This window comes from Chroicocephalus ridibundus, chromosome 3 (assembly GCF_963924245.1).
Source record: "Chroicocephalus ridibundus chromosome 3, bChrRid1.1, whole genome shotgun sequence".
NCBI lineage: Eukaryota > Metazoa > Chordata > Aves > Charadriiformes > Laridae > Chroicocephalus > Chroicocephalus ridibundus.
In genome coordinates, this window is record NC_086286.1 from 59,331,429 (window position 1) to 59,351,230 (window position 19,802).

At 36.5% G+C, this 19,802-nt stretch overlaps 1 protein-coding gene across 14 annotated transcripts in view; it reads right to left on the minus strand.

Annotated features, from left to right (window-relative positions):
* SYNE1 (spectrin repeat containing nuclear envelope protein 1) overlaps window positions 1-19,802 on the minus strand; it is a 308,297-nt gene that overhangs the window by 163,047 nt on the left and 125,448 nt on the right. For all 14 annotated transcript variants that reach the window (XM_063329322.1, XM_063329317.1, XM_063329326.1 and 11 more), the window contains 13 exons: window positions 19,261-19,411; window positions 17,453-17,611; window positions 16,520-16,702; window positions 14,567-14,668; window positions 12,597-12,800; window positions 11,425-11,632; window positions 10,541-10,653; window positions 9,644-9,849; window positions 8,434-8,589; window positions 6,894-7,185; window positions 6,036-6,208; window positions 4,273-4,582; window positions 815-979 (listed from right to left, as the gene is read on the minus strand). In XM_063329322.1, coding sequence (XP_063185392.1) covers window positions 815-979; window positions 4,273-4,582; window positions 6,036-6,208; window positions 6,894-7,185; window positions 8,434-8,589; window positions 9,644-9,849; window positions 10,541-10,653; window positions 11,425-11,632; window positions 12,597-12,800; window positions 14,567-14,668; window positions 16,520-16,702; window positions 17,453-17,611; window positions 19,261-19,411 — 2,422 coding nt within the window. The remainder of the gene's footprint in view (window positions 1-814; window positions 980-4,272; window positions 4,583-6,035; window positions 6,209-6,893; window positions 7,186-8,433; window positions 8,590-9,643; window positions 9,850-10,540; window positions 10,654-11,424; window positions 11,633-12,596; window positions 12,801-14,566; window positions 14,669-16,519; window positions 16,703-17,452; window positions 17,612-19,260; window positions 19,412-19,802) is intronic.

The window sequence follows — 19,802 nt, forward strand, 5'->3', positions numbered from 1 at the left end:
TAAATATCATCCCAAACACTGCATGCCAGAGTAATGTTATTTATTCTCTTGTTAGTCTTAGGAGCTAGAAACTACTATATCCTCCCTTCCCCGTTTTATATACAGGGAGTTGGAGCCCAATGGAGACTGAAAACTATCCAAGAACGTACAACAAATCTGTAATCTGAATCTTCATCTAAGCAGTCTGGTCACTGTCCCGCTGGCTCATGTTTAGGAGCAGACTACAATGTTGCTAGCAGGAGTATCTGAACGCAAACATAAGCAAAACGTGCAGTTTGCTTTAATGTTGCATTCAGGAATATGTAACTTGCTTAGGCACTCAGATGCCTAGGAATGGATGGTGGGGTAAGGAGGAGGGTATTCACAGGGTGGCAACCCATACAGTTCTACCGTGTTTGGGGAGAACAATCCTTGCACTGCTTTATGAATTCATGCAAATAGGAAAGGTTGTTTCTGACTTTGATTCAGACAACTCTGCTCGTGGAGAAAGCACATTAGGGGGTGAGGGCAGAGTGGGATTCATTAATCAGCTAAGCCACATTCTTCTGTGATGCCACTGGGTTTCCGCTCTTGCAAATTGTTTCCATGTGGGCTGTGACTAACTCAGGTCTGATTGTACTTTTACTCCATAGGTTTAATACGGGAAGGGAGGAGAAAACAAAACATAGCTTAGAAAGCCTGCTTTCAGCTCGCCGAAATGTAATCACCGTTTCAGGTACACAAAGAGCAAGATCCCACAAATTTTTTGCTCTGGACTATTTTAGAGCATAGGGTCTGTTTTGCAGATGAAATCATGAAAGCTAAGTTATCTTACATCAATTTTGGCCAGCTTTTTCTGTATGGTTGGTGTATCTCCAGATGTATCTGACCAGCGATGCAGCTCTTCCTTTGCGGAATGGAGCCAGTCTGTGAATTCATGCACAGCATCAAGGTATAGCAAATGATCCTTCACAATATCTTCCACTTTCCTCATTTTCTCCTATCATTCAGGAGAAAAAACAAAACAAAAAAAGACCATTAAAATGCGTAAGTACTGTCCTGGCTTTAAACATGCCGTGGTATAGGGTGCTGGACTGACTCTGTAGCATCCATTTGAATGTTGAATAGAGCACAGCTTACAGCAGCAGAACACAGTGCTACAATGCACAAGGTTTGGTTTAGGTTGGTCTGAACAGGCATGTTCTGCTGGAGCAGAAGATGAAGAAGCCTTCTGAAAATGTATGCAAAAAATGGACTTTAACACATCCTTTAACACAAAATCTATCATTTAATAGATGTCAAAGCTGCAGCTGTGCAACTCTTGCACGCTTTTCCCGGTACCCCCTGGAGAGGGTCTTACAGATCACCCACGAGTCATCCCAGGGAGCAGCATGCTGCCAGAAACATAGCTCTTATTTAGAAGCACCAAGTCTCTATAAATGCTAAGCAGAGTCACAGGGATGTCCCATATGAAGACCACAATGGAGGACTTCAGCTGTTCAAAAGTGCAAAAGGTTCTTATGGTGCTGAGTCCCATTTTAACCATCAGATCAGAAGTGGTGGCTGTCCCCAGCCACCTGCCTTGCAGCCCTGGAGGATGCTTTCCCTGACACAGACAAACAACAGCTTCATGGCTCCATCGCAGCTTTTTAATGTAAGCTTAAAGTGAGGCCAGTTTACCGTACTATGAAAAGGTGAAATAGTGTACTGGTCTGGTACACTATTTGGTCTTGGCTTTACTGAGCGGTTTTGTTCCTATATTCTTGTGAGCTGACACTGCAGGAATGTTTATCAAAACTAACCAAAAGTGAACTGAGATAATCAAATAACTTTTTACTCCTGTGTAGACACTCTAGGTCTAAGTGTCCTTAAATTGGTTTCAAACTAAACCACGTACCTATGAATTAAACTGTTATTTTTAATTTTTAAGAACTCAACATTCAGCTAATGCTTTTAGAAATTAAGTTAGATTAATAAACCCTGATGTTCCCTCTGAAAATAATCACCATAATGTCTCAGAATGTGTCAGACCAACTAGCCAATGGATGATTACTAGCTAAACAAAGATGAGCTAAAGTAAATCCTCAAAGCTTTTACATCTTAATGCATTTTATGCAACCACAGAGGAAGAAAATGTCCATATGTGCCTGACCCTAAACAAAATAGATAGCTCCCTGTCCTGGTTTGAGCAACACAGGACTAATTTCTCTTCTAAAGCCTGGGAAAATTGCACTTTTAGAAGAGTCTAGTGTCTGAATTTGTGAAAATATTTACTTTATAGCCAGTTATGGTATGCGGGTTTCAAGGTCTCAGTGTTTTCAAGCTAGCCAGGTGCAGGGATGAGGAGGAGCGAGACCCAGGCACTTGACCCAAGCTGGCCAACAGGATTATTCATACCATGAACGTCACATCCAATATAAATTAGAAAGTTTGCTGAGAAGTTTCTCTTATCTATGATGGCTGCCATTCTAAAAGATTCTTGCCCTGATAGCAGACCCCTGAGGCCTTCCCTTCCTCCCGAAGCCGCAGTGCTCACGGTGTCCAACATTTGCTGTCCACTGCTGGGAGTGCCCAGCTTCCTGCTGATAGAATTGGCTAAGTATAATCCTCGTATATTTTATGTTGGTATCCGGATCAATACTGGTTCTTTACTATTATTAATGTTAATTATTTAGTGTTATTCTATTAAATCTGTTTTTATTTCAGCCCTCAGGTTTCCTTGATTTTTTTCTGATTCCCCTTCCCAGGTGGGGAAGGATTATAGGGTGATCGAATAATTGTCTAAATGATAATAAATTGTGGATTCCTCAAATACTCCATAGGGAAGCAAAAAAGCCCCAAGAAAGGAAATCCCACACCTCTGTTTACTTTGCTCACACCAAAATACCAGTAGAGAGGGGGAGTGGAGGCAAAGTGCAACTTTAGTTGGTCTCTTCTGGTGGCAATGGCTTCTACCAGTTGCACTCAGTGCTGTTCTCTCCCAAGGGAAAGACTGCAATGCTTAATTAAATTTATCAATGCATATTGTTTTTAGGAGAACACTGCCATACTCACTTATGATACTCTTTTCACACAAGTTTAAAAGCATTGTATTGACCAAGTTAGTAATCTTGGTATTGCTCCAGATTTAACACCACTGAAAGAAGCAGAGTTATATGAGGATGAGAGTACAGAGATTGTCTAGAAGCCAGATTTATAGCTTACTATTTCCAGTAAAAAAAGAGAGCCAAAGTTCGTCACAAAACCAAAAAACTGCATGACTAGATAATAATTACAGACTAGATATGTCTGAGAGGGCTCTGATATCTATGGTCTATGTTTAAAGCAAGAAAACAATGAAAATAATAGTATAACTCATCCCCCCCCAAAAAAATAAAATCCAAACTACATGATTCTACATAATGACTCTCCTTTATCAAATTTAGTAATAAAAGTTAAGATTTTTACTGAAGAAGTAAAGTCATATGCCCTAGATTTAACATTTTTCCTAAGAGAGAATTTGTTAGATCTTCCACTAATTTTTTACTCTGGTACTACTTTTATATAGATTACAGATTAATTACCTACAGGCCATCCGCACTATTCTCAATACACGAAAACCTGAACCATACTTCCATCAGATCACTGAATTTATATACAGTGCTTACTTTGGTCTCACATTAGCCCATTATTATGTGTTCTCTTCCTGATGCAAACTTTCCCACTAACTGAGAAGGTGGAGACTAACTCAGAGCTAGTGTCACTGTTGTGATGTGGTTCGCAGACGGTCTCAGTGAGCTCATGTGTCTTCCCTTAGAAACCAAACTGAATACCTGTATAGCACGTGCAGTGCTTAGTGGCTTGAAACACCACAAAATATGGACATACATTTCTCTGACAACAGGATTCATCTTTCTGACAATGTTTTCTGCTCAGGTGGGCATTTCATTCTTCCTGTTCTAGGGGAAAAAAAGTGCTAGGAATGAATGTAAACTAATTAGATGAAAAGAAATCTGGAAGAATGTCAGAAATATTGTTGTATATATGAAACTAGGAATAAAATATATGCCCTTTACTTTTCAAAAATCATAACCATACCAATTTCAATTCCCAATACCTATTTTGCATTCCAGTGAATTTTAGTAAACTATGTCCAACTTTTTTGTTAGATCCAACCATTACAAAAGGCAAGACTATTCAATCACAGCCAACCCTTTGTTACTAAAAAATTATGAAGAATCAAAATTTTAGCCCTATATTCAGGTGTTTAAACATTTTACTTACTTGAAATGGAGACCTTTGCCTTTATCTTACCTTGGCTACAGTTGTGATGTCATTAAACTGTGTTTTTAGTTCTTCTTGAGCTGCTTCTCCAAAAGAATCATCCTCTGTTTTTTCATACAGTTCCACAGCTTTTTCAATGAGTTGCTGTAAATCACCAGAGTGATCCTCTATCTCAGAAACAATAGCCTGGAAGTGGTCCAGCTGAGCAAACTTCTCCTTCAGACCCATCTGTGGTTCTAAAGGCTGTTCCACTTTGTGATCCAGTTTCTCTAACCACTGCTCCAGCTGGTTTTTCCTTTCCAGATATTCATTCCACTGGCTAATGACAGACTCTAGGCAGCTTACATTAAAAGAAACATACACAGTACAGATGAGAACTTTTGAAAAGTCTCAAAAAAAAGACTCTCCTTATACCTTAATCGTTACACTGTCTGTAGCCCTGTATACAAATTTTAGAATATGCTTTTTCCTCCATCTTGCTTTAGTTTTCTGTGTCAACTTACATCCAAGCTATTTTAGAATTTGTGTTCTTTGGGCTACTGCATATAACCTGATACAACTGCTTCCCTATTACAGGTTACACGAGCAATCTGTCTGTCTCAGACTAATGAAAATCCCATTTTAGTGTCTGTCCAGCAAAGTAAAATATAGAGCGTTACTGGAGTTCTTTATGATCAGAGTAATAAAATGTACACCAGCCTATGAAATTATTAAGATATTAAGAGATATTCTGTCAAGTTTCGCAAGAAAAAATCAATTACATATAGTCCTATTTACAATTTCTAAGAAATACTCTCTTCTGTTATATATTGTTCCTCCTAACAGATCACCAGATTTCTCTGGGATTTGTGTTGAGGAATAGAAATCTCATTTGACTGGACTTAAGACTTAATGATAGACATGAGTATGGTAAGGATTTAATTCAAAATTTAATGGTCTAGCCTAATCTAAATAATATTTTATGACTAAAATTGGGTGAAATTAGAGGAAATCTTAAAGACAGCCCATTATAATTTTCTACATATAACTGTATTAAAATTTTGGAGTAAGAAAGTTGTACCGCTTTCAATCGATGCCCTACTCAGAATTAATAAGATCTCAAATACAGAAAGAGGTCAGCCCATTTTCAGTTACCATGTTTTAAGAATAATGTAGACAAAGTAGTGATATTCTGCAATCTACTGAAAAAGAAACAAGGACGAAAGAAGTCCAGAAAGTATTGGTACTGAGAAACGTCAGTCTGTCTAGAACAGAGATGACGGAGGCCTTCAAATTCATAAAATGTTCTCACACAGGCAATAAGAAAACCTTTCAATTTCTACCCCAGTTAGGGCAAGAAGTCATCATCTTACTTTACAAGAAAGATTATTTGGAGTAAGTATTAGTATTTTTTTTAATTAAAAAACATAATGAAAAAACATGCGATACTTTCCAAGATTTTTGTAAGGAAAAGGTAGAAAAATATGTTAGATGTTCTTGGTGCTGCCCAAGTACAAGTTCAATAACTCAGAAAGCCCTTTATAGCTTTTTCTCTACATGAATTTGTATAATTTCTATTTATTTTTAAATTGCCATCCACTACCATCTCATATGCAATTGGATTCATCTGATAGGGTCAACTCATCTTTTTAGAGAAGGTTGGGTTTTTTTGCAGACAAATTTGATTTTCTCTGATGATACAACTTTCCCCTCACATACCAGTAATGAAGGAATGGACTCCTACGTGCTGTAAGGTATCACTTTTTGTAAGCAAAGATGGCAGGGTCTGACCTGTGTTTTCTGGGGATTTTTACCTCTGCCAGTTCACTGATGTGCTGATGATGCCATTCCACACGTCCTTCAGCGTCTGAAGCTCCGTTTGTATCACCTTTTGTCCTTCCTCATTGCTGCTTCTAAGTGCTTGCTCTCCTTTGCCAATGGCCATGTTCAGTTTAACTTCACCATCACCTTTGAGTAAGAGGATCTCCTGTGAGGCAAAGTAAGTCAAAATATCAAATGCAACTTGCTGAGAGATGAAAGCTGTTATTCTTTCAACAGTGACACCGCCTTCTATGAGCTCATTTATCACTGACAGCCATGCCTAGTATGAATTCCTAGGCACCTTTTCTTGTAAGTGCCTCTCCCTTGCTATGTACAAGTGATCCAGCAGTTTTTTCCCACAGCCATACAGGTATTTCACTGCATTGGTCATCCTAAAATATTGCCCATGTTGCAGTAGACAACAAGTAGGTCAAGCACTGCACAGAAATACAGCACCACATAGCTAGAAGATATCTCAAGAAAGCCCATGGCTTCCTAATAAGACATTTCTCTAACCTGTTCCTGAAGACCTCTGGTGACAGATTCACCACAGCCTCTCTGTGTCAATTATTTCAAGGCTTACCGTCCATTAAAAAGCTTTTTTGGACCTCAATAAATATTTCCATAGTTCATTATTCCTTATTAAATGTAATACCTGGCACCTGTCTCCATTGATCTTCATCCTGTTTTTCATACTGCAGCTCCTAATTTGTCAAGATCACTTTAAATGCTAATCCTTTCCTTTATAACTATAGAAAGAATAAAATATTAAAAAATATTCGTATTCCACTGATGTGGCCCACACCCAATGTTAATCTTCATGTGTAATCTCTAGTTGTATCCTTCTTTACCTGAATTTGTGTCAGTCGTCTCTCTAGTGTGGCTTTGCTACCAACTGTGCTCTCTGATGACGCCAGTTTATCTTGAACCTCTTTCACCCATGACCACATAGTCTGTAATGCCTCCTCCAAAGTGAGATGCTCTTGGAGTGCAAGCTGACATGTTCGTAGCTTCTCCTTGACAGTTTTGACCATATTTTGATAACTAGTGAGATGTTGAGAGGCCAGACGCACTTCTCTCCCAGCACCATGTCCTTCTTCACTTAAAGCCTGTGCCATTTGGGACAGCTTATCAAAAGATGCCCTGAAAGAAAATATTGAGACTGAAAATCAGTTTCAGAAAGCAGATGATACTGTTATAGCAATAAGCAATATATAGCAATTTAAGCAATATATAGCAATAACTTCTGTTGAGAAGTTATGAAGGTTGCTGATATAATCACCTACTCCACCAGTGACAGAGTTCATAGTTAAAAGAAAAATTAGCTGGGAGAGCATGAAAGGAAATATAAGCAATGTGTATTGATTAATATCCTTAGTCGTGTACAGTGCCATTTCTTGCAGGTTTTGGTGCTCAAAATGATGACACTCAAATCTTTGTGTTGCACATTTGAATTAAAAGCCAACCTAATTTTCTTTTTGGCTGTCAGGCTTTCCAGTTCTATATGAACTGCTAATTTCTTGTACCTGTCAAAGCTTCTGAGAAGTTTATAGTCTTTGACAGGTAGGAAGGCATGCTGGAAAGGTCAGGCTATTTGTCCAGGATTAGACACCAACTCTGGCATTCCGTACGAGGGTCAGTAAAAGGGATTAAAGCTCTGGGTTTGTACAGCCTCAGTTAATCTCAGTCTACTGGATCACCCTCGCTGACACCCCGTGGTTACAAGGAGTTTACATCAGACCAAAATGTCTTGCATCAGTCTCAAGGGGACAGGCAGAGACTGGGTGTTTCCTTTTAGCATGCTGTGAGGCTTGAACAACTGACTACTATTTCTGTTCTAACTCCACCAACCTAATAATAAAAAAAAGAATTTGAAAAACCACTGCGTACTAAAAAAGGCAATTACTTCATCATCTGTTGGCTAAGTCCGAATTCTAGAAAGATTTCACAGCCAATGTGGATGTTATTTGAGCTCTTTTATAAAGTTAGCTATATGGGAAAGGGCAGTCTGCAAACCCGTTTGGATCTGAGTGTTGCAGGACAGAAAGAAAAAAAAATTAAAGTGGATATAATGATAAGCATCATTTTTACTATTGCTTTTGCAAGGAATATTTTTAAGATTTATTTTTTAAGATGATATTTTTCAGTTTCCAATTATTAATGAAGTAAAATAAGCTTTTCTTAATGAGAAAAGTATCAACATCAAATTTTGGAGTTGGCTTCAAATTCCAGTTTCCTTATAACTGGAAGGATCTGGACTCAGCCCTTTTTTCACAGAATATGTTGCAACACCTTTCTCTATCTTTCACAAACACATTTTACCCCAACGGTCTAGTCTCACGGTTGCAGAGGAAAAAGTAAGAGTATTTTAGGAAATGTATTTCATACTACCTTGAATTCAGTAACTCTTCCAAGAACTTTTCCAATTTCTGTACCTCCTTTTTCTTCTCAGGAATAAGCTGTTTGCACTCTCCTAATGCTTCTGTCTTTATTCTTTCTTCCATGTCATGTATCCACAGGCCAAGTTTCTTGTGCTGATCTTCAAAGCTACAGAACAGATAAATACTCCCTTAAAAATATTTCTCAGGTGGAGTAAACTCAGTAGGAAGTTAACTCAGCTCTTTCAATATCCACAAGACCAGGAAAATGAAGCTACATATCAATTTCATACTTCAAGAATAAGAGTTGTACACAAAACATAATTCCACGGTGACTACTAATCTAAAAATATTCAGCAGCTCTCTAAAAATGTTCAGCAAAATCATGGGAACTACAGTGAGAAAAAAGCCTCCAAAATTTAAAGTGACAGTGCTTTTATTTATTACTAGATTCAATAGAGGCAGACCAAAAGAAAGCTTTTTCCAAATCCTTATAATGATTCAGTCTCAAGTTACAAAATGGGTAAAAATGGGCTTTTACTCAGTATTGACACTTACAACACCCGAAGCGCTGTGCTTTCAATTTCTCCAACAGAACGTAGCTGGAATCTCAAGCACTCGGAACTCAGCAAAGTAAGTTCTGGGCCTAAGTTTGAAAACCTTTTCCATACATGAAGGCACACCATCTCGTCTTGCTGTTTTACCCATTACTGCTACACTAACTTTGCTTTCAATCAGCAACAGTTTTGAATCTAGTTATACCTAAAAATATTTAAAGTCCCAAAATTCCAGTCCCAAGTAATAATTTAAGAGTGTTTTTTTATTAGGTCTTTAGGAAATGTGTTCATCTGGAATAGGATAGGACAGACGCAGGCTGTGTAAAAAGCATACTATCTTCAAACCCCAGGGCAGAACTTGAAAATTCATCACACTTTTTCCTTCCAGGAAATTGCATTTAAATTACTGAGATCCCAACTGCTGATCTGGGATGGCATGAGCTACGCAGATCTTCCACATACATGATCCTGAACTTCCATTCCTTAAGCAAATCATGCAAGACCTGTCACTTTGTTTTTAGCAGAGGAATTCATTTTTTGTGTAAATCTTTCCAAAGAAAAAAGCAAATAGGACTGGAGTAAATGGAAATTATTTCAAATTATGGTGTGTATTTCTGCAGCCGGACAATTTCACGCAGTCCATCTGTAAATACTGGTATTACTCACCTTCCCAGGTGTGAGGCACAAGCTTCCAGGGCCGTCTTATCATTCAGACACTGGTTGAGGAATTCCTGGAAGTTCTGGTTAGACTTTGCTATTTGCTCCTGAATATGGCTTACAACTGGTTTGGGTAAGCAAGCATACAAACTTTCTCCTTCCTTGCATGCAGCATCTAACTTGTTACGTCCCTCGCTTACAGAATCCAGCACGCTCTGTGTAATGAAAGAATACAGTTTAAACATGCACGAATTAATAACTAAAGATAAGTGATACTTCTATTAGAAGTGGTCAGTTTTCCCCAACAAGATGAGAGCCATGTCTAGCTACGGAAAAAATTCTAAGCAGATAGTTCAAATAAAGTTTCATTAAGTGGCGCTACAATTCACAGAGCTCAGTTTTCCTATTTGGTCTCAAGGTCTTTCTCTGGATAATTTAGTCCTGTCCTGAAGATGTTATACATTTCAGGAATTAGGGCTGTTTGCAGTAGGTGTCTGCTATTTGTGTTCTGTCCCACTGAAAATCTACACAGATAAGCTTTGACATATCAGTGTTATGATTGAATAGACTGAAAGACTGAAAGATTGAATAAGCAATAGCATAAGAAAAAGTCGGAAAAGGAAAAGAAAAGTAAGAAGAAAAAAATGGAGAAAAGATTAAAAATCATAAACAAGAATACTTTAGTTACACATAAACCTTCTAGAAATTAAATTCTGATCGCAAAACAGTCAACACAGTTTCCTCTGTACTCTCTCCACAGCACATACTGCCATCTTGAATTATTCTTACATTACCTTCTTGCAAACAAAACCAATAAATATGATAGCATCTATGAATTATTTTAGAGATATAATTGGATACATATAGTTAATTACTAATTACTATTTTTTAATTTGTTCACTATACCTGCAAGTCATGTAGCTTTGCCTCTATGGCTTTGCTGTCTCCAGACCTGTCAGATGATTCTTTTACTGCAGCCTTCACACCAGAAAACCATTCCTGGAATTCTTCCATAGAATCTTATTTAATAAAAAAGTATAGAGAAGAGAATATCTTTTAAGAAGCAGCATTATCCACAACACTATACAACTGTCTTCCACAATTCTTTTATCCTTCAGGAACAATGTCTAAAAGGTAAAAGGATGAGTCTCATTGTCTTCAATAGCCTTGGGGAGTGGGATTCATTTTGTAAAAAGTTAGGTGTTTCCACTGTAAACATTCGAATTTGAACAGTCACAATAGGCTCCCCTTTATAGTCAATGGGAAAAGACAGGCATTTTCAGTCTATGATACATCTCAATTTCATGTTAGATGGTATGTAGATTAATATTTTATTAATTTATTAAATATTAATTTATTATTTATTTATTAACTTTTTATTCATTAATATTAAAATATAAGATTAAAAATCGCATCCTTCTCTCCACTGACTATCCAGGGAGCCCAGATGGGGACTTTTACATTATAAACGTCTCCATTTGGTTATATACCTCTTTTTATGCAAATACACAAAGTGTATGTATGCAATAGAAATGTACACTAGGAGTGAAGAAAGGGCATGCTGAGCTTGCCTTTCATGCATATTACGTCTGTAAAGTCGAATTCTGTTTTTGTAAAATGCTTTGTTTCGTAGCAGTTATCAAACGAACATTTTGTAACAGGGCTTTTTAAAAGGCTCCATACAAAAATAAAGTTGTAATTGCAAGTGACATCACTGGAAACTCTGGCAGACTCCAGAATGATTCATGGCTGTGGGCTAACGGCTCCTATTAGCAAGCCTGAAGACTCACGGAGGAAATGTTTTTCCAAGGACTCTTGCATGCTGGCCTGTGTTCTGGAACACAGCAGATTCACAGCTTCATACTTCTTTATTAATGAAGTGACAGTGCCACCAAGAGCTTCCAGCTCTACAGAATGGTATTTGCGACACAAGCTGTTGAGGTTCTCACGGACTGAGTCAATGCTGCTCTGCTGATGCTGAAGGTCTTTTTGTGTTTCCTGAAAATGAAGTTACAATACAAATATGACATTTGTAAAGAAAAAAGAGAGCCCTCTCTTTTCCTCAAGCATTCATGCTCCTCCCATATGCGCTTTCCTCCTACGGTCTATTGCAAGTCGCAGGCACAATGGAGGGAAGAAGTACTGGATCGCCTTTCCTGAAATTTCCAGGTGAAATGAACCCTTGAAACTGAAGAGCCATTACACAAATGTGAAAAACGCTGTTTCTCATGGTTTACTACTTTATTAAAAAATAAATAAATTTCAAGGCATATTGAATAGCAATAGCTATTTTCAGAAAATTCTGAAGGTGAGATGCAACATGACACCGGTGTTTGGTGGGACTTCTGAATGAAAGGGAGCTTTCATCTGACTAGAGAGGAGTATTTGTTTGAAAATTAAATTTGAATTGGCTAGTATATCAACATTAACATGTACTCACACTGAAAAAATCTCTATGTGGTTTGTCATGTTATGATGTGCGCAATTGTACGCAATCAAGAGAGCTCCAGCATGTAGACAAAAGAACTGCTATATATGAGGACTGAGGAGGACTTCTGAGGGAGAAGTTTGTGTTAAAATTGAGTTCAGTCCAGGGTCTTTTACTGTGGTGAGTTATAAGTTCATAACTTATATTGCAAGGGGGTCAATGGACTTGTAAACACGCTGGAGTAATGACTGAAGAGTTCAATGTAGCAAAACTGGTTCTTGTCACAACAAAGACCATATCATTCATTATAATTTTCTGAAAGGTTTGTATAAACTCAACAGATCAGAACTTTTGATCATTGATGGAACTTCTTAAAGAGCATGACTGTATTATTTGCTAGTATTCTAGAAGCTGTGTAGGAGATACTTATTTTTTATCAAATGAAAATTAAGTATAATGCTTAGCAAAAACTCTGATTAAAAAAACAACGATCACTGCATAAGAAAAAGCACATTCATTTTCTTCATCACCGACCTTCACTTTATTTAGAGCTTCAGGATCCAGGTTACGTGCACAGCTTAAGAGAGTCTCTTCCACTTTCGTTAACCAGTCTGTCATCTGATCAATAGACTTCTGTAACTGCATCTTCTGAGTACTGAAATCTTTCAGTGTCTCTTTTGCTGTCTCTGACATTTCTTTGGCATGTTCCAACTTCTGCCTCAAATCTGATTCGATGAACTAAAAGCAAAATGTTAGGTATTAAAGCATTTAAATAAAATGTTTATTATGGTAAATGTTTATTGAAAAAATGGAAGGTAGTAAAGTGACACACAATGATAATTTTTCTCTCTTTACATCCGTAACTAAAGATACTTACATAAATAAAAAAATATCAACCATTCAGGATTAAGTCGTAGAGATACAGTAATCCAAAGAAGGGTTACTAACTTATAAAAACCCAGACTGCAAACTGCTGAAGTTATTATCCACTTTTGAAAAACTAAACAGCCGATCTTTTTTGCTTTTCTAATTTTCCATATATAAAGAACATGACCTAAACATAACTAGCTCCATAAAAAGAAATATCAATTGGCGAGACTTAAGAGCACTGAGGCTTAAAGTATCTCAGTGTAAGGCAAATTAAAATTGAAGACAATACAGAAGTAAGTTAGAATATTGCCTATTAACCTGCTCAAAGACAGCAATATGTGAAATTATAGTAGATGTTAGCTGTGCACATATTGCTAATAAGAAGTAAATCAAATCAGTCATAATAGGGTAATATTTATAAATGAGCAATTACTGAAAATTCTATTAAGGAATTGTTTATGTTCTTAGGATATAAGCTGATCATACTGAGTTTACTTATTTAGCATTTGAATGTTGGCAAATAATCTGGGAATTTATGCTTAGTTTGTGAGGCTTTATTTTCAAATTTGCATTTATATATCAACTACAATTATTTTATTGTAGGTATGATTGAAATTTTTTATTGTTTTTATCATATTTAGTAGTTGGAAATAGGTGTGTGTTGGTTAAAAGTGATATTCTGCAAAATAATTTGCTCCAAGTTTTACTCTGTAAGTGGACAGGTTTTTATTATGAAACATACAAATAAACCTGCGTTTTCTGAACCTCTCACGTAAAGAAAACAATTTGGGAGAACACGAGCAGGTCCATATAATTTGCAAATCTTTATACTGTAGGGTTCTTGACCCATATCTGATTAGTTATTTAGGCTTATGTGTACGGTCACAGCAAAATGTGGACAAGGCTTGAGTGTTATATTAAGTTCTGTTAAAATTTGATAAATGGCTTTGAAATAAATATCTATTGAGATATTTCCCTGCCTGTGGAAATGGCAGAACTCAGCTTATCTTTCAAAATTTTTGACATTGAAAGTGAATAATCTCCCATATCAACTTCCATTTGAAATCAAACATCCAAAATAGTCATACTTTGGTTTTGCACTTGCCCTAGAACATACATAATAAAGACCTAACCGATAATAAAAGTTCAACAGCTCACCTTCAGTGTTCATATTTTACCCCTCTCTTGTAACAGCTAGTTCAGTGCACTAATTCCCCTCCACTAAAGAATACTTTTGGTTTGGTAAAGCAAATGAACATATTTTACTGCATTATAATTCTTTCAAAGAGGCAAACTGTGTATGCACTCACATATGTGGCTTAATGTTGTGCAGTATAGACAGTATCATCTGTCTCATAACTGAATAGCTACCTTATAAACTATTTACTCTATTTTGATTTAGTAAAAAATACTTTTGCAACTCTAACATTCAATTACTTTTTGGCATATTTTTCTCAGAAAAAAATCAAAGTTAACTAAAGAAATATGAACAAAGAATAGTTATGATACATATAAAAAATTCTGTATCTGTCACGTTGAAAGAAAAATTCAGTACAGGAGAGACAGAAATTTCAGGAGGAGTTTCTTCTTAGTCATTTGAGCACAGTCTGTGATTACCAGTATCTTTATTTTACCTGGAGATCTGCAGGAGGCTCTTGACTATGGGTAAGTTCTTTGAGATCTGAAATTTTGGAACTAAGCTGCTCCAACTTCAGTTCTTTATCCTTGACTTCAGACTGTAAAAGAGATGTGGTCAAATTTTCATACCAAACTACAAGAAGGTTTTAGACCTTTGGAATGATGCTCCATCAATTGCAAAAATGAAAGAAAACGTAAACAAAGTTCAGCAACCAGAGGGAAAACACTTGTTCTATTAGTTTTCTTCTCTAAAATACTCCCATCTCTTTTCCTTTGTTAGACTTGGTTCAGGGATTTTTTTCCCCTCCATTAAAATAACCACACACATTTTTAGCACTTAAAATGCACTAACAGCTTTAGTTTCTTAAAACTCACTGAATAAAGATGGGAATGTCATTGTTTATTCAACTGGAAAAATCTACTGTGGTTGTTAGGTTCCACTTAATGGCATGCAGAGAATAATACATGTGCTCTCTGTTTTTTATTACAAGGAAGTGGGCTCTCAGAAAAAAAAATAGACACAGAAATAAATTTTAACCTCAAAAGGGAATTTAAAAATGTTGCTATATAGGCACTGACATATCTGGACCTTGTATGTATTGTGGTCATAAAGATCCAAGTTATAAAGAAAGATTCTACATCCTAAAAGAATAATATCAAAGTGAAAGAGAAAATCATAATTTGTGTAATTGTAGTTCTGAAGTATTGGGCAAATAATTGGTGTGTGTATCCTACTACCCAAACTTTCTTTTCAAAAAATCTCAAACGGATCACCCCAATCAAAATATTGGACAGCTGACTTCAGTATTAAATTGCTGCACTTAACGTCTGCCCTGAATGGTAGAAGTTCAGGTGGCCCCAGAAGAATCCTGAGGGGGTATGTTGTGCTAGGGAGGATGTAATATTAGGTGACTGATCAAGAAAGGGACCACTGCTATGGACCGTCTAAAAGGTTCACTAAGTATTTCTGTCCGTGCTCATATATTTATGATGGCTGAAATGGCACGACCCTTCTGTCAGTGAACTGCATTTCCTCTCACTTTGCAAAACAAAGTACAGAAAAAGTATTATGGACTATGAATTCTGTGACTGTAAATGTATGCATATTGCTCATGTGTTCTGCTATTCTGGCCCTCTTGTGAATCAGGTACTGCTGTGGTTTGGGTACCGTCTGCTCTTACTCCAAATCAGTTTTAATAGTAATGAATTTAGGTGGTCTGATTGGTATCCTAGTCAGAAAGACATTAGATAAAGCTTGTCCTGAGGAAAATACTGATTTAGCACCATTTCATATTCTATCATACTACTTGTATATGTTCATTGTTCATCTTTGTAAAGGACATCACTTATTTCAAATGAAGTAGAATATGGCTCATTCTATGGTTGATCTGCTGTATATTTTAAGCCAATAGAGGCAGAATGCATCCTGAACACTAGCTAGATTTCTGTAACAGTTTACCACTATCCATAAAAAAAGACCTCACCTTACTGAAATTGTTAGAACCTGACATTAAAATTTGCCCTCCAGTTCAGCATATATTTTTTATTGTCTGGAGAATCTACTGTCTTAAGTGAGATTTTAGAAATTACTCTTTTTTTGCTTAACTGCAGCTGAAGTTGTCTAAAATTTCCATCAGTTTCTACTGGAACAGAGTTCAATCCAATGCCATGCTTTTTGAAATTTTTGTGCTTGTAAGAACACATTGTACTGCTAGAGCCAAAATAACTAGGGGGCTTAGATTTAGTAAGAGATGAGCCGTTCTTGTTTCTGTTAGAAGCAAACAGTTTCAAAAAAGGACTGTAATTCTGTCAGCTAGCCATTGAGTTAGCGGTACCACTGCTTGAACAGGGGACACAGTGGTCTACAACAGTACAGCCTTATCTATGTGCCTGATAGCACTTGAGATTTTGGTCCAGAACATTTTTATCACCAATTTATGGGTAAGCACCTGGAAGCCTTTGAGGAGGACCTCCATTCTCTGACTGTCACTCAAGTTGCTGATGCCTTCATTCAGTTGAGAAATGCTCTTATTGCACCATCCATCCATTTCGTCTCCAGTTTTCAGGATGTCATCCCACAGAGACACGCCTACACCCAGACGGTCAATGTTGTCTTCAATTCTTTCAGACACCTTTTAGGAGAGGAGAATGTATCAATACCATTCACAAATTAATTTTAGATTTTTTTATTTTGCAGCCAGTTGTATGACAAGTGCATCAGAAATAATTAGTAAGCCAGGGCAAAATAATTCTCTGAGAGTTAGGTCTAAATCCTTAATTCTAATTTCAATTTAGTTATCCAGATTGTAAAATGAACAAAAATTGTATGTGACTGTTTCTAAAAATGTGTATATTTTTTTACTGGGAAAGAGTTTTATGTTTAAATAAACTTTATCTTTAAAAACAGCTGCATTTATCTTTCTTATGTAATGTAGGAATTTGATAATAAAGAAGTATAAATATTAGCTTTTATATTATGCTTCTGTGCTATAATTTCATCTTTCTCAACATATTCACATCTTCTATGATGTAGCTTAATACAATTTACTGCCTAAGTTATTTAGTCCAATTTACTTGAATAAAATAATACTGGCATACATTAGGTGAGAATCCAATCCAAATTTATTCTCAAAAGTGTGTACTGAGGAAATATACATTAGTAACATTCATACATTATTATAAGACATTGTTTTAAATCTATCAAATGAATGTCACAACTTTTGCATAGAACGGGTGCCAAATGCCTATGATTAACCCTTGGAGATATACTTCAAGGTAAACTTTACTAAATAATTGCACTCTAAGATCCTAAGAAAATACTAAAACGGTAACCCTAGCCTGACTTAAAAACTGTATGCCTTGTATAAACACCAGACTCTTACATCTAGCCATTTGTCCACCGTACAGTCCATATCTGTTTTTACCGCAGTGGAGTCACAGTTTTGCACCCTTTTCAGTTCCGCTAACAAATGTTTTCCTTTATTGGTGAAAGTATCCAGGTCTTTTTGTTTATCACTCAGAGCATTCTTGGCAGCTTCATGCTGTGGGCATAAATATTTGCTTGTTTAATGAAGCCTTGAAGAAAGAAAGAAAAATCCAGTTCTCCAGGCACCCATCCCTAGCCCTATGGTATATTATGCATTTGATAATTCTCATTTAGCATACCATTTAATATTTAACCATGCCACAAAATACAGAGCAACTGACATTCTTTTCTCATGAGCATAACCAAATAGTATGATTGTTCTTATAAACAAAGCACACAAGTGGGAATAATAAATTCTCAATTTTCCCCACTTGGTAACCAGCTATTTTTGGGACTGAAGGCAATCTTTTTTTATTATTATTATTTCTATTCTTCAGACTTGACAGGTCTAAAATTGAATAATAAGAACCCATCATTGACTAACTAGTAATTAAATTCTGGAATTACAACAGGGTAAACAGAGGGTGTTGCACACAAAATTTAGAATTGTAAACCCTGTCACTCCTAGATACTCTGGAAAACAAAAGCACAGATGTGTTCAGGAAAGAATTAGACAAAATCTTCAGGGCTCCCATGTTTGCAGTTCTAGGCATAGGGAAATTTTTAAAACACTGCCACTGAAGAGGTGACAACATACTGAGAAAGGATCACAGCAAGCATCTCATGCTTTTTTCTTTAGCAATTATTACAGAGCAGCATTAGAGGTAAGTTACTAATCTGGATGCAGTAGGGCCATGTGGCCATGCCTGCTTTGTTATGGTAGGAGCTGTGCAAAGTGTTCATTGCACTCCAACTCCTTCAGGCCTGGATGTGGCCACTGGTGTAGCAGGGAATTCTCCACAGCCCAAGGCTTACATTTAGGAGAGGAATCATATGAAGTTACATGCACTTCTTTGTTAGACTGCTGAGCTCTGTTCTGTCTTTCAGTTCTAGTTAAAATGTCTGTTAAAAAGAGGCCATAAATACATATAGTTTATAATGAGGTTTATACAGATCTGACTGAAGAATTTTTAATGAAGAGCTCAATAGGCTCCCAAATGAAATTACCCTTTGAATGAATGGAAGGAATTTCACTCAGAACTGGTTTTGCTGACAGGCTGATGGATAGCAGAATTTGGAATTTTAGAAATATGATCCAGTGAAATGAGGGGAATGCAGAGATCCAAATTCCTTATCTCTGCTCAGTGGCCAGTATCTAACATTGTACCCCATGGAATAAGTCGTCTTAGGGAAAGAGACAGACATAAGAATTGCACACATCAGAAATGTATGCAATTCGTTTTCTTGTGTTGACTTTTATCTATTCAGAAAATTACCCAATATAGAAAAATATTAAAGTATGTTGACTGGAAATATCCTCTCATACTATGATAGGAATATATTCTCAAGGTATTTCGTATAAAGAGCAGGTTACATGCTTTCCATATAAATTAACATAAAAAAACATAAATTTTGCATTTCTAGGTGTTAAAATGGTCAATAGCAGCAATCAAATACACATTAATGGATCTCACCAAAATGCTGAAAGGACTATATTCTTTCTTCATCTAAATTAGTACAAATGAAACCCCAAATATCAGTGTGACAAGATTTGACAGTAAATTCAAGGAACTTTAAACACAGATCAAGGGTACCTTTCAAACGGAAAAATTAATCTAAATTAAAGATCATTTAAATGCCTCAAATGAAAATATATGTAATTACCTTTGATAAAGCTCGCCTGACATCTTCGTGATCCTTCCAAATGGATTTGATCACAGAAGCACTGTCAGCACTGTCTATGACTTTCATTACCGTTGACTTCAAGCTCTGATATTCCTTCATTAGATCAATAAGAATGCAGGACTGTTCCTTTCTGTAATGTGAAAAGGCCGTGTTAGCACCATTTGTTTTCATGTTTCTGAAGGAAAGAGAACGTAACGTAGCAGTTCACTATGGGAAAATCAGGATGCGGTACTAAACATGTTTTGGACAGCCAAGGAAATACTAATATTTAGGTTTTACAAATCAGTGTGGGTCTGTACATCACAAAACATCTCACTGAAGAAACAGTATATCAACCTCCACCTCATATATATGAAATATCAAAGCAACTGACTTGAGCAAAAGAAAGACTGGAACTGGAATTCAAGCTTCTCACTGCCTAAGTTTAGCACACTGACTGGAAACCACGCTATAATGTGGTTCTTTTTTTTAAACTTGTTTCAGCTCATTTTTTTTTAAACTTGTTTCTTTAAAACAGAGTA